The sequence below is a fragment of the Amphiprion ocellaris genome, chromosome 18 (genome assembly GCF_022539595.1).
Source record: "Amphiprion ocellaris isolate individual 3 ecotype Okinawa chromosome 18, ASM2253959v1, whole genome shotgun sequence".
Taxonomy (NCBI): Eukaryota; Metazoa; Chordata; class Actinopteri; family Pomacentridae; genus Amphiprion; species Amphiprion ocellaris.
The window spans coordinates 24871859-24886452 of record NC_072783.1 but is presented as its reverse complement, the minus strand read 5'-3'; the positions used below and the strand labels follow the sequence as shown (position 1 = coordinate 24886452).

At 37.8% G+C, this 14594-nt stretch overlaps 1 protein-coding gene across 1 annotated transcript; it reads right to left on the bottom strand.

The window, feature by feature from the left end:
• Positions 1 to 649: 649 nt before the first annotated feature.
• Positions 650 to 13731, bottom strand: ccdc78 (coiled-coil domain containing 78). The gene is made up of 14 exons (XM_035957921.2): positions 11639 to 13731; positions 10327 to 10458; positions 9929 to 10015; positions 8933 to 9289; positions 7447 to 7497; positions 7206 to 7294; positions 6836 to 6914; positions 6545 to 6670; positions 5535 to 5731; positions 4420 to 4579; positions 3447 to 3490; positions 3279 to 3354; positions 3063 to 3163; positions 650 to 2983 (listed from the first exon to the last, which is right to left on the bottom strand). The coding sequence occupies exons 1-14, from the start codon at positions 11708 to 11710 to the stop codon at positions 2896 to 2898; spliced, it is 1659 nt and encodes a 552-aa protein (XP_035813814.2). The 5' UTR covers positions 11711 to 13731; the 3' UTR covers positions 650 to 2895.
• Positions 13732 to 14594: the final 863 nt, after the last annotated feature.

Below are 14594 nucleotides of genomic sequence, written 5' to 3'. Positions count from 1 at the left end.
GGCTGTAGAGTCCATTAGGTCAGCGGTACAATGGCTTCACATATAGCAGAACGTCCTAGTGTTCTTGTTCAAACTAGGGCTGAACAGTTAGCAAAATATTAGAAAAATCACAATATGGACAAGTGCAAGAGCCAAATAGCAGAAGCTGCAATTTTTTGATCAAATTTTTGTTAAGATGTGTGAATAATTTTAGCATTTTATCAGTGAGTGTGGTGCAACACAAATGCCCCAAACAAAAAATCATTTTCTCCAGATGTAAGAGAACATGTCTGGGTGGTACATAATGCACAGAACACCACATCATCATTTTATTATTTTTTTGGGTGGAAAACAATGCAAACAATCATATTCCCACTAAAATTGCCACTTTTAGCAATATTATAATATCTGCTGAAATAGCAGCAATTTGATTTTTCTTTCTTTTCTTTTTTTTTGCACATAGTTCAACCACAGTTTAAACCACTGAAAAAAATGTATGTGAGTTTGATTTAACCTTATGTCTGCAACAAAATATTGATGTGTTGGTGGTATTTTGAACAGTTTTGATAAATCATGCAGTATTTTTCATAATAGTTAAGCAGTCTAGGAGAGAAGTGAGCAAAAATGCTCAGAAATGTGTTATTGTACTGAGACAAGCACAACAGTGTAATGTGTTATAAGTAGCTTTAATGTCCAAATAAACTGGGTAAAACAAACCTATAGTTATAGTGATTCTATTTCAAATGACAAAAATGCATCATACATTTTTGTGATAGTGTAAAAGAAGAACCAAAAAGAAACTAAAGCATTTTTTGCTAAGACAACAGCCTGGCATGTAAACTACTCAAGGACAATTATTAAATCTATTAAGAAGAAACAATATTACAGGATGCTTTGCAATACATCTGAAATAAATCACACCTTTGTGTAGTTTAAAAAGTTTAGCTTTGACGTGACACAAACAAGTTCACTGTATTTGATTCTAATTTCTGAGGTTAAAGTCTAAAATGTTGCGATTGCATTACAGAAGTTGTCCGACACTTTTTGTGTGATAGATCAGGTGAAATTATTTCAGAAAAATATTAGTTCAATCTCAATTTAAACTCAAAATGCACTGGGATATGGAGGCCTCATTTACTATATAGATGACTGAGAAACTGAACCAAAGATTTTGGCACACATGATGAAAATATAAAAATGCAAATAATTAAAATAATAAATCCATTATGAATAAACAGAGCATTTAAATATGAATAGGTTGGATTGAGAAGACAGATTACAAATGGCTTTAAATTACACCAATCACATGAAGAACTGTTACATTTAACACTTACTTTGAGCTGACATCCACCACATGGACATTTAACATTTTATCACTCAATTACTGAGTCACATAAACTGATCTACTGTATGTAGGTTTGGAGATCTGGACAATAAGTGACACGGGAGCATATTTTATCCCCATTTTGGTTGAGAAAAGTCAATACAGACTTATTGCCATGATTATGATTTCTAAATAAGCAAACCAACATTTTGTAATAAACCACAATCATTTCGTAACTTCGCTGAAGTCAGCCTGATGGTTGTTTCATAATAAAGTATCTGCAGATGTTATCACCAGCTGCTCATTTTTGTGGCCCTTTTTCATACTATTTAAACAACATCATGGTAGAAAATCACTATTTAACATCCACTTGAGTCTAATCTAACACTTGTCATGTTCAGTATTTACAATATAACAGCACAGCAGCCGCATAAACGGCAGATAAATAGCTCTTCACATACCAACAAGTCAACTTTTCCCAAAACTTGGGGAAAAAAGTTGGCACTTTGCCTCGGGGCACCAGCTGTGATGCACCACACTACTGGGCTTTTATACTGTTCCAGTTTCCGCTGCATTTTATTTACTCATCTTATTTGTGCAGAGGCGTCGCCGCTGAGTGTTTGGTGACCGAGCAGCAGATAACAACCTGGTTTTGGATTTTTCCCACAGATCCGCCGGTGAGAGGAGTGGTCCCCCTGCAGCAGCACCAAGCTTTTTTGGCACAGTGACTATGTTGGCACCGACCCAAGCCGAACACCCCCCCTCCCACCACCACCCCTTTTCCCAGGGCCCTGGGAGTGTAATACATTACTAACAAAATCCCACTTCCCATTCCTCTCAAACTTTCACACCCATGCCTCCCCCTTTCTCCCTCCCATGGCTGGCATGCCCCATGAAAAGGGAATTGGGGTGACATGCGTATGACTCTTTACATCGCCTCTATTTTTCCCATCATTCCCCAGAGTATCCTAACTTCAATATTTCCTTTCTTTTTTAACACTTTCCAACCGAATTCCAATCAAAGATCCGTCGGCTACAAACTATGGCACCGACCCCTGCCACCACACACAAGGAAACAAAAATGCATTCCATTTCACTGTTAAAGGGATTTAAAGGGAATAGTTGCCTATTCAGGCCATTACTGAGGTTATAAATATGAACCCTCCATCCTGGAAAAAGCCCAGTTTGTTTGCCCTCTCAGCTCTCAGCGCCGCATTGAGGGGAAAGTATTCACGGGCGTGTACGTGTCTGGGTAACATGTAATGACATTATTCTCACCAGGGCGACCCCTCATTGTCACATCGCTTTCTTCTCCCGGGCTCGTGAAATTGACATAAGCTTTACAAACATTCCAGGCATTTTTTTCTCAAGGCCAGATTTCTTTGGGGGCTTTTCATGGAGGAAACCATCAGCATGAGCAGCACCACCTACTGACGGTGGAAAAGAATAAGTCGCAGGAAGGTTTATATGCCTCAAGTGGCTTATTCAGTTAAATAAACGCGGAGAACTCATTGAAAAAAAAACTTTTTTGAAACGGAAGTCTGCTTTTACTACTGTGTGCATGAGCACTTTTGTTTTTCCTGCTAGTCTTTTTAATGGAGAGATGAGTGAGCACTTTGAGAACGCCCAGCCTCCTCCATCCCATGCAGTCTGTGGAGATGTGTGATCTCCTGTTTATACCTGCAGGTAGTAGTGAAACTCAGTGTAACAATTCTGAGAGTGAACATGACATGATTTACATCTCAAGTCCCTTCCTCACCTGCTCAGGTGGTTGTCGACATAATCCTGCAACTCCATCACTTGTGCCTCTGCCACTGTTGCCCTGGTGACCAGAAGAGCACGCTCCTTCTCAAAGTCCACCTGTTCGAAGGAAGAAAGTCTTCAAATTGCCTTCATCACAGAAAACTGCATTTATCGTCATTTTAAGAACGTAATCAGACAATATTGAAGTTAAGCACAGAGGAGGTTTGTGTACCAGCGTAGAATCTGTGATCTCCCTCAGCTGTTTCTTCATGTCCAGCCAGGATTCTTCACATATCTGCCCCGGTTGCCTGATAAAGTTACATTTTTCGAAAATTTCTTCAGCAACAATGCACAGCTGACCACATTAATCATTTAGTCAAATAAAAAAAACGGTACTCACTCCGGACGGCTTAAATTTTGCACAGGCATTTTGGAAACAGCCATCTGAAAACAAAATAATTCAGGATGAAGGTCTAAAATTACTGCGAATGCAAAAACGTGTGTAAAATAATACGGCGATATAAATGAAGATTTGAAGCTGGTGATGCAAACAGAACTGAATCTGTGGCTTAAAAGTGGAAAAGAAGTTCTTTGTATTATGAATATTTGAACGTCAGTTTGATTCTGAGGAGTTTAGTCACACAATTAAGTCAGAAAAGTGGCAAAGAATAGTCTGACCCTTTAAGAAATCTGCTTATTTACATTCTTACTGAGAGTTTGATGAGAAGATCAAAAAACCTTTCTTGTTTTTTAGAGAAATATTAATTTACAGCTTCATATTCAAGTTATTTTACCTTAAGATATAGACTGAAAACAAAGGGAATCCGTTATCCTGGTACAGTCTAAAAGCAATACAATCCATTACCAGCACATCTAAAGCTTAGCTTAACAAAAGATATCTTGCATGTTTAATCTGTTCTTGAAACTAAAATTAAAACTTGCTTTTACTATAAATCAGTGGGTATTTCTCAGCAGATTGCAATTATTTTTTAGAGGGTCACTGCTCTGCTTTGCATGTTACCCAAGAAGATAATTTCTCTAAAAACATATCTAAATTAATAAAAAATAATAATAAGAACATTGACACTGGTCCAGCTGTCACCATAAGGGCAACCACACAACTCAAAGCAGTAAATCTTCCATCAGCATTGTTATATGATCTGCAATGACCTCTGAAATGCTTTTTGTTACCGTAGGACACAAACTTTGAAGCCATTTTTCCGTATCACCACTCACAGAACAAATATTCTTTGGCTTTGTACAGGAAGTTTGGACACAAAGAAGAATTCCCCACAGGCTAAAAGCACGCATTCAGCAGACAAAACAAAAGCAGATCAATCCTCTTCAAAGCAGACATCTTTCTTTTGTGTTACCTGCAGCTGACCTTCCAGCCTCGCCTTGTCCTGGCGAAGCTTCTGGAGCTCCTTCTCAGTTTCATCTCTCAGCTCAGTGGGCTCCAGGCTGAAGTTGGCTTCTGGAGGTCCAGGGTCCAGACTATTCTCTGAGTTTGTCAAAATCTGATCCCTCTGAACCCTAAAGATCAAGACGTAGCCAGATAATCATTATACACTAGATTCACCGGGATTTTACTGATGGTGGCAGTGCTGGTTCTCTGCAACTGCTAAACATATGGAACACAGTGGACCCCATCTAGGAGCTGGGGAACCTTACAAAAATGATTTATTACAATGAAGGCTTGTTTTACAAGCTTATCTTGGGGGTTTTTTTTGGACAGAATTTCTAATATTTGCTTTTTGTCTAAAACCTGTTTTTGAAAGGGACCGTGCACAACTTGATCACTATTTGATGCACTGAACCATATTATAGCTTCCACCTAATTTCCAACTTTAGTCTCTTGGCAAGTTAGAGTAAAAAAAGCCAACAACAGACAAAATACAACATTGTACAGAAAATATACAAACGTATACACAATAGCACATCACAAATGTATGCTTGTCCAATAAGTATGACTTATGGGGACCACTTCATAGAATGTCAGAGTCGTCGGGGAATTTTTAGCAGATTTTTTTAGGCAGAATTGAAGTCCCTCAGATCATCAGGCAGGCTGATCTGTGGCTTTATTACTGTAATAAATAACTCCGATTGTCCACATCTTTGATGTGTGATTTGATTGTCCACATGCACTACAGTGAAATGATTTGATGCAGATTCATGTACAGTAGAGGATATTCATGAGGAACTAGCAGAAGAGAGTGAGTGAGTGTGCATGAAATCATGTAATGAGAAAGGGAGATGCCTCTCCAAAGTTTTGGAAAGGTGCACAAATTTGAAGATAATAGAATTTGCAATGCTTATTCTATTTTCTTTCTCTAGTGCCCTCCAGTACAGTATCCTACAGTCATGGAAGTGCATTCCTGCTATGGGTAACAGGCCCAAAAACTTTAGAACAACTGGTCCCAAGTTCCAGCATTATGTTTATGGAATATACACCAAATACCAGCACATAGAGGAAACAGGAAAGTGTCACCTGTATGCAATAAGAAGCGCATGATGAGTTTTGGTGATCTTCTGTAGCCTCTTCTTATAGGAGCGAGCAGCGGAGGCGAGCTGCTCTTCTCTGGCCCTGTAGGACGAACGGACATCCTGCAACATGCTGTCCACAAATGTCCTCGTCTTACTCTGCTCAGAGGGGCTTTTACTGTCTTTGAGCCCATCAGTGTAGTCCTGAAGTACACAGAGATGGTATGATGTCGTGCAGGAGGCCTTATCTAGATGATCATGTCTCATTTCAAAAAGTCAAGTCAAGTAACTATTATTTATATCTAAGTCAACTCAAATCAAGTATATGATATTTAAAACAGCAGATACTGAGTCAAAGAGCTCTCTAGTTGAAAAATCAAATGTTTAGGGTCAACAAAATAATTATGCAACAGTTTTTGAGTTGTGCAAACTTCTAATGGAATCATGTTAATCCAACAACCTATATTGAGTTAGGGGGAATTAGCTTTTTTCTCTACAATCAATGGAATTTAGAATGATCTAATAATTGGCAGCACAAGTTTTTAAGTTAAGGACTTCAAATCCTAAGCTTAAGGTAGATGAAAATGAACTTCTAAAGCAAATTTAATTAATCTGCAAATTGAATTTAGTTTACAATCAATTAATGTAGAAATTTCATTGTAAACAACATTATCATGTCAACACAACTCATCAAAACAATGTTTGCGACTTAAAAGGTTTATCTAAATCAATGCATTTTCATTTTTTAATCTTGCAACCATGAATTTAATTAGGTGGTAACAAGTCTCTTGAACTATTTTTAGAGTGCAAGTATGACATCTTATATATTATATAAATGCAACTGAATAAAAATAATAAAGTTGACTACATACAATGTTATATACTGTACCAACTGACATGATTTTTTTTCTTCTAAATTTAGGTTTATTTTCTAAAAAATTATACAGAAAACCCAACAAATCCAAAGACACCCTGTGAAATCTCTTTGTAAAATGCTCTGTGTGTGCAGCTACTCACAGCTAAGTCCTGTAAATAACACACCAGCCTTGCACGATATTCCTCATGCAGCTCTTTGACCTGCAGCTGCAGCTTTGAGTTCTCTTCTTCTACCTCCTTCATTTGGCTCTGAGAGCACACCAGGGCCTCAGAAGGAAACAGCACAAACATTATTTCAATTTAAACACACTTCCACCATTTTTAACTTACTGTCATCACTACAGCACAATTCAGAGGCTGCAAACAAGCGTTAGTGCTCCAGTAATTTCAGGAATGTTGTGTAAATCAGTAACTGGGTCTGTTCAGGCTCACCGCACTCTGCTCCGACAGTTTCTGCTGACTAACATGCATCGCTCTGTTGTTCTGCTGCTGCTCTTCACTCATTGCCACCCTGATGACCAAACACAGGCCCGACCACAAGACAGCGATGATCAAAATCCACAGCCGGCCACATCACAGGGAGGAAGCAGAGAGACCACATCACACACGCAGCGAATAAAAACCACAGCTTAGAACAGACATCAAAAGACGCAACCACCAAGCAGATGCGTGTGGGATGAACACTGGGACATACATCCTGAGATGGCTTTGGCTGTTTGATGACTGGAAATGGAAAGATAATCATGTTTTATCTTGATTAAGCTCACACACGAGTAAATGGCAAACATTCGCCGGCGCTCACACTTTCTCCTCCAGTTTCTTCTGCTGCTCCTCGTAGCTGTTCTTCATTTTCTCCAGCATCTCTTTGATCTCATCTTGGTTTCCAAGCAGCTATGTGAAAGCAAATGAATAAAGAGCCATATGAAGTGGGCAGCAACTTAAAATTCTATTTTACTGATGCCTGTAAAACATTTGTGTTGGTGACCATGTCTAAAAATAAGATACACTGTATTTTTTATTTTTTTTTTTACAGAAATACTCACAGCTTTTTCCATAGTTTTTTGCTCCTTGTCCAGTGCTGCTAGGTCTTCAGGCTGTTAACACAAGCACAGTAAAATGAGAACTAACATTTCAAATGAATAGTAAAACGGTCTTAATAATAAACTGCAACATTTTTATTGCACTCAAAATTAAAACCTTTCTGAAGCCTAATGAAAATGTCTTATGCACTGTTTTGTAGTGTTCAAAAGGCATTACATTTTGTGCTTACAAGGTTTGACCCAACAACAGGAAACCTTTGCACCAAAAGTTACATCATTTTATACGGGTTGCATAAACACAAATATGAGCAACAAGTTTATTTACTTATTTGATCAGGGACCATGCAATTAACATAGTACACATCTGATGTGTTACATATAGAGTGTTTAGCATTAAGCTAATTTTCAAATCCCATCCCTGGTTGGGCTTTTCAGTAAAAGTAGTCAGAGGACAAACAGCACCAGTAAAAACAGCACAGACAGTGTTATGTTGAAGCTTTTGGGTCTCCACATGTGGTTTTCAAACAATACTGGGTTGGACAATTTCTAGAGAAATCGCAAATGTGATTGGAGAAAACTGATGCATCTTGCAGTTGCTAGAACCTTACATTTAGTAGACTAACCCTCCACCAACTGAACCAACGTTTTTCCGATCTCCAGAAACCACTACGCCACACTGTAGCTTATCACACAAGACATTGATAATATCTTCAAAAAACTGCAAAACTCTTCATTTGAAGGGCACATAACTCCAATGCAACACATTTTTATCAAATGAAAGGTCATAAATTAAAACATCACACTCTTGAGGCTATATAAAGCCATTAATGGGGTCTGTAGGCGAATGAGTTTTTAAATTTGAGTATATTCAGTGAAAGTTAAGTCTGTTTTCCCATAGAATCCAATATATTTTAAAATTTCAAAAAATATTAATATAAAATCAATCAATACTCATATCAACACTAAAAGTCATAGCAAACACCTCTTTAACACACTTTACATTTTAATTTCACAACCAAGTGGGTTGGAACTATTGCACACTAAAAACCGTATGGAAGAACAATCATAATATAACAGGCAATTAATGGAGAAATTTCAAGTGGGATTGCAGGGAGCTTGAAGTTGTTAGTCCTTGTGTGGTTTAACAAATGACAGAAGGAAGCTGGTATTGAACTTGCAACCTTACAACAGCGTCTAACAGCTGAGACACAGCCACAAGATGCATCGTGTTTTGTATATTTCTAATGCTGTAAAGTTGAAATACCAATAAAAGGCACTCAAACACCACAAATGAGTGCCACAGCAATTTCTTGTTAGGAATCTGATCTGTCTTAGTCACATGAAATTGACAAATTGGAGTTATAGTGTGCCAAAATGTCACAAACTAGATTTATAAAGTGAGGATAACAAATGTGTGGTTTCTCTGCAATCACAATAATAATAAAAGGAACACTTCAACCACTATTAAGACAACCATCGATTGTCTCACCTTGACTCTGTTATGTGACATACGGCTGATTAAAGCTCGCACCCTGTCCAGCTCCCCATGAAGGTCCTGGGTGGTGGTCTTCACACTCTGCTGCTGCTCCTCCAGCTGCCTGCGGAGGGCGTCCTGGTCCCGAGCCAAGGCCAGCAGCTCTGTACTCAACTCTTCACTCTGGGCCAGCTCTTTATCATGGGCCTCATTCAGAACCAGGTAGCTCTTCTTCAGTGTGGCGTACTCCTCTGTCAAGTCTTGGTTATTCTTCTCTTTCACTTTCAGACGAGCCTCAGTCGACTGGAGCTCCTGGAGCAACTTGTCTCGCTGCATTTGAAGCTCAGTTATCACACCGTCCTGGTTCAATATCTAACGAGAGGAAAGAAAGTGTAGCGCAGACTAAAAGTTGACTGATATGTTTTTTCAGAGCCGATACTGATCATGACCAATCAAGAGAAGATTGACAACCAGTGTAAAGAACTGATATACATTTGCAGTGAAAATGAAAATTCTGGTGTCAAAATGTAGAATAATCAACCCAAACTTTTAAAAAGAGAACTTTTGAACATTTTTTTAAGCTATTACTAGTGGTGCATAACCAGTCTGAAATTGTAGTAAACAGTGGCTGGATCAGAGTCAAAGTAGCCCATTTTTAAATTACGTTTTTATTTAAAATTAAGAATCAGTTAACATAAATAACATTACAGATAATCACAAAAATGTTGAAATCCAATAGCACAGACATCCTCAGTGATGCAGTATAACACTGTGAGCAGGGACGTTGTGGAAGGAAATCTATGAAATCTATGTTCAGCCGTCCTTTAGGGCAATTTTACTCATTGAAACAGATATTTTTAAATCAAATGCAAAAGAATTTTTAGAGTGATGCATGCCTATCTTATCCTATCTATTCTGTGTATTTTTTCTACCTCATTTAGTTGAATGTAGACCAAATTTTACCCATTTTTTTATTTACCATGACATCCGTTACATCCGGAGAAAACTCACCTTGTTTTTCAGCTCAAATGTCTCTTCTTCATATTGCTCTCTCATCTTGTTAGTCTGAATTTTCTCTTCCACAAGCTCCTTAGATATCTGAAAGATTAGAAAGCAAAAACGTTAAATCTATAGCACTGTCAGCTAGTTACAGTTATTTCAAACCTCTGCAGCAAAATGATTAATACTGTTTACACATCAGCCTTGTTCTGATTTAATTTAAGATTTTGTCCCTAAAAAATGTAATATTCTTGCTCCAGAGCACATTAATGAACCACTAGTACCTTATATCCTTGCAAGGTCCCTCTGGCTCTCTATAAATAAGGTCTGCTGGTGGAACTTAATTACTACTCAATACCGATGGAAACACACTTGACACATGTTTATCACAGCTCTGGAGGTTTAGTTACCTTCAGTCTTTCCTCTTCGCTCTGGACCAGCCTGCAGGACAGGTCTGTGTTGGAGCTGGCCAGGTGGGCCAGTCTGCTCTCCAGGTAGCCCACTTTGGTGAAAAGACGTTCGTTATTGTCACGCAAATGTAACTAAAGTGAGTTGAAAAAGAAAACAGAGGCAGTTAAGTGACAAGGTTAAGTGCATTATTGTAGCTTAAATTCTGCATCTGTGGTATTGTTGGGTCCGGGCATCCAAAGCTGCAGCTACAAAGGCTTTATAAATACCTCCACATCTACATTCTTCTGTTTGTTTTGTTGTTTCCCAAAAGTAAGAATCATAAAAAATAATCTGACATCTATTCATCTGTCATTCCAAATTATACATGAAAGATGTTAAATATAGTATGTAGTAGATCAGAAACATTGGGATGTAATTTTACTGTACATAAAGTCTGATCTGTTGATTTTGTTTGTCACGTCAAGTGTTTAAGATGTTTTTGTTTTACAATCGCACAACAGAATATCTGCAGAAGTGAGATCACTGTGTATGATTGACTACATATAGTGCACGACATCAGTCTAACTAACAGAATATGGTAGTAGGAAGCGGGTCAAAACAGAAATTAAATAATTAAGTATTGAATCCATTAAACCTCTGCACTACAGAACACAACTCAGCAAAGCCACGTTTAGCAAATTCAGAGCACAAATTGAATGCAGGCTACTGATCTGAGCAAATGGTGCCGAGTGTAAACCCTGTTCTGCCTCTTTACCTCCAATAAACATTTATCTAATCTCTTGTGAAGTGTATAGTTGCCATTTCAACTGTAAAAGCAGGAAGATGTCAATATGTCTAATTGTCCAGTGTTTTGTTCAATTAATTTGACTGAAGTGTTGAAAAATGGACCATTGGTTTGAGATTCAGTCAATTTTAAACATTAACATTGCATGAAACATCATCTGCACTAAGGCTTATGAAGTTGGTTTTATGTGAAACTCATTAAAATGTTATCACTGAACAGCATCACAGGGTGGCTTATTTATCTTTGGCATCAGAATATACAGCATCAACAGATAGTGAGTGTACACAGTCTCGAATACATTAATGATTCAATGCACATTTGCAGACTTGTATCCGTCTCCATCCGGAACAGATACAGCCCTCTGTGATTTAAGAGATCCACGTTACTGTATCATCTTCAGCCAGTTTGACCAGATACTCTGTCCAGAAAGCTTGGCCTCTACCTAAATATCTCCTGTGTCAGCAGTGAAAAGTGAAAATGATACTTATGAGGACTACAAAGCTTTCAAGAGTGTACATTAGACTCACATTTTCTTGTGTCAGAGCTTGAACTCGTTCCTGGAGTTGATTTAAAGTTGGCTGCTGGTGCTGGACATCCATCTTGATTCACTGTCAACAGCTGCTTGTATCCACCAACATGATGTTACCATGACTCCCCAACACAAATAAAACTGCTGCCTGTACATTCTCTTTTGTTCATGCTTCACTTGCTACCAAGTATCACTAAATATTTCATTAATCATTCAAAGAAAAGTGCCCAAAATGCCATCGTTAAATTCAGGAAAATACAAACCAACCAGTGGAGTCTAGGATTTCCACCACTTAGTCCTGTTGAGCATTAGTGTCTAAAGTTTACAGAATTTCCCCTGGTTGTGTCCCAAAATACAGACTGCATGGAAGACTGTTAGCAATGGTATGTGTTATTTTGGTATGAATTTACATGTTTATTTCATCTTTTGTCCAGTAAATTAAATTGAAGCCACTGTCGGAGAGGAAAGCTTGTTAAATTTTGCTGACAACAGCGCCCTATAGTGACTACCGCTGGTAAAACTGATGTTTTCAAAGAGTTTTAAAAAATACTTGGTTTCTTTAGGAAATTACATGAAATGAATTAAAACACATTAATAGGTCTAAATGAGTGTTATAAATAATGGAGTCTGACCTGTTTTGTGGGATGAACCAAGTGATCGCACAGTCTCAATAATACCCCAAGCATCTTTTTCTGTATTATGTTCTGTAAAAGAAAGTTTTCATATCATCATATACTGGACAACATATACAGAGATACTGATTTATCCATGATTTATCCGTGACTTATCTGTGATATCGGGCAACTCATACAGTGGTCAGGATTTAATGTAAAGCAGCAATTTGTGGTTTTAGGAGCAGTTATGTGCTGCAGCTGCTTAAACCAATGAGGTTGCCTGGCAATCAGCAGCGATGCTACATAGAAAACAGGTGATTTAATCAACAGTTAGCCAAGAAACAGGCTAATAACAACTCATAACTCTGTCGGACTGTAACTCATTGTCTCTGCATTTCTGTTTCAGTTAATTTGCAAGTAGCAGACGTGTGAGTGGTATTCTAACCCAACTCGCAAAAAGTGAAATTTTCCACTTCTTGTAATGTTGCACTGTTCTTTTAATGTCTCTAATTTGCTCTTTTTTTTACTGGATCAGACATTAGCTGTGAAAGCAGACTGTTCTGGATTCAGACCAGGAAATGTATGATTATGTTTAACTTATTTTTGCCTGACTGTGATTTGATAGGTTTGCGCCTCTATCATCAAAAGCTTTTTATTCATCAATTAACCAGTAACTGGTGACCCGCTGGTTTGAGAAGTGGCCCACTGAACCATTTAGCAACATCTCTGGAACCTGATCAGCCTAACAATCATTATTCACGGATGAATTAATACTGCATTATCAGACTTCTCACTTTTCTCTTAAAAACATCACTTCAGAACATCACAAGGATCAGGCTGACGTCATTTATCTCTATGACGAAGAAGGCTATTATCTGCTCTCTGCTGAATAACAAATGGATTATAAGGTATTTTTAAAAACAATGTGGATAGCACCAACATTAAAGGTACTATTATGACAGAACAGCATGAGTTTTGGAATAAATATGATTACACAAAGTACAGTAAATGCTAAACTGCTCAGCTGAGGGCCCTTAGCAGAACTTGTGGGATCGCTACGTTAACGTGGGCTTCGACCGTCTCAGTGCTATAAGAGCTCCAAGGAGCTGAATGCTGGATGTGAGTCTGCTGGGCTGCAGTGTGGTCTACAAAGAAAAGGAGGAGCTGAGTGAGAGATGCTACATGGCACAGGGAGCCATGCTGAAACTCCAGCAAACAAAGATGGTGAGTCATTCCCATCTTTGTTTCATTGATGGAGCTGGTCCGAACACACTCTGACAGGTGGCAAAGGGATTTGAAAGCAAAAACGTTTTAAAAAAAAAAAAAATCATGTCACAAATTGCTTTCTTTCTCTTTTCGTCTGCAGTAAAGAAAAGCTGGTTTGAAGTTCAGCAACCTCATGAACATTGGCAAGAAAAAACCCTCCTCACTACTTGTCAAGTAAGAACAAATCTACTTTCCATGTCATTCTAAGTTCAGATGCTGTTTCTCTCTGTGGCCCCTGGATTGTATCTGTACATTATTTCATGCCAGAGTTAACATGCCAGTACTTGCCTAAATGGAGCATCTTATGATAAAATTGTAGACATATTTACACAAACAAAACTCTGGGATTCCGTACATTCAATCTAAGCCACACGTTTTAAAATTTATTACAGAACAGATAAATTTTCTTGAAAACTTTCTATTTTACCTGGAAACTTTCCAGGAAATTTTCTTTTTTCCTTGAAATTTTCATGGAAAATTTGCAGAAAATTCCCAGGAAAATTTCCATAAAACTCCAGAAAAATTTCAATAAAATCTCACAAAAAATTCCAATAACATTTCCATAAGATTCCAAAACAATCCCACATAATTCCAGGCAAATTCCCACAAAATTGCAGGAAAATTTCCACAAAATTCCAGGAGATTTCCACAACTTTGCCATAAAATTTCAGACAAAAAAAATCCCATAAAATTTCAGGAAACGTCCCATACAATTTTCATAGAATTCCTGGAAAATTCAGATAAAATTCCCAAAACATTTCCATAAAATTCTAGGAAAACTCCACGAAAAATCCGGGAAAGTTCTGGGAAAATTCTCAGGAATAAAATTCCTTTTATTATTTACTTTACAAAAACTGCAAAAACTTGGATTTAACATGTACAATATTTTCCAAGTGCCCCCATTATGCCACTGTATGTCAGTGGAAGACACTTCATGTATAAATAATGGCTGTTGTCAGTGGTTCAGCTAACTAGTGGAACAATATTTCTGATTTTCATCAGTTTGTTTGATGTATTAAAATTTATTGCAGGCTCACGAGTACCACTACTAATATAAAACATTATAATCCAATA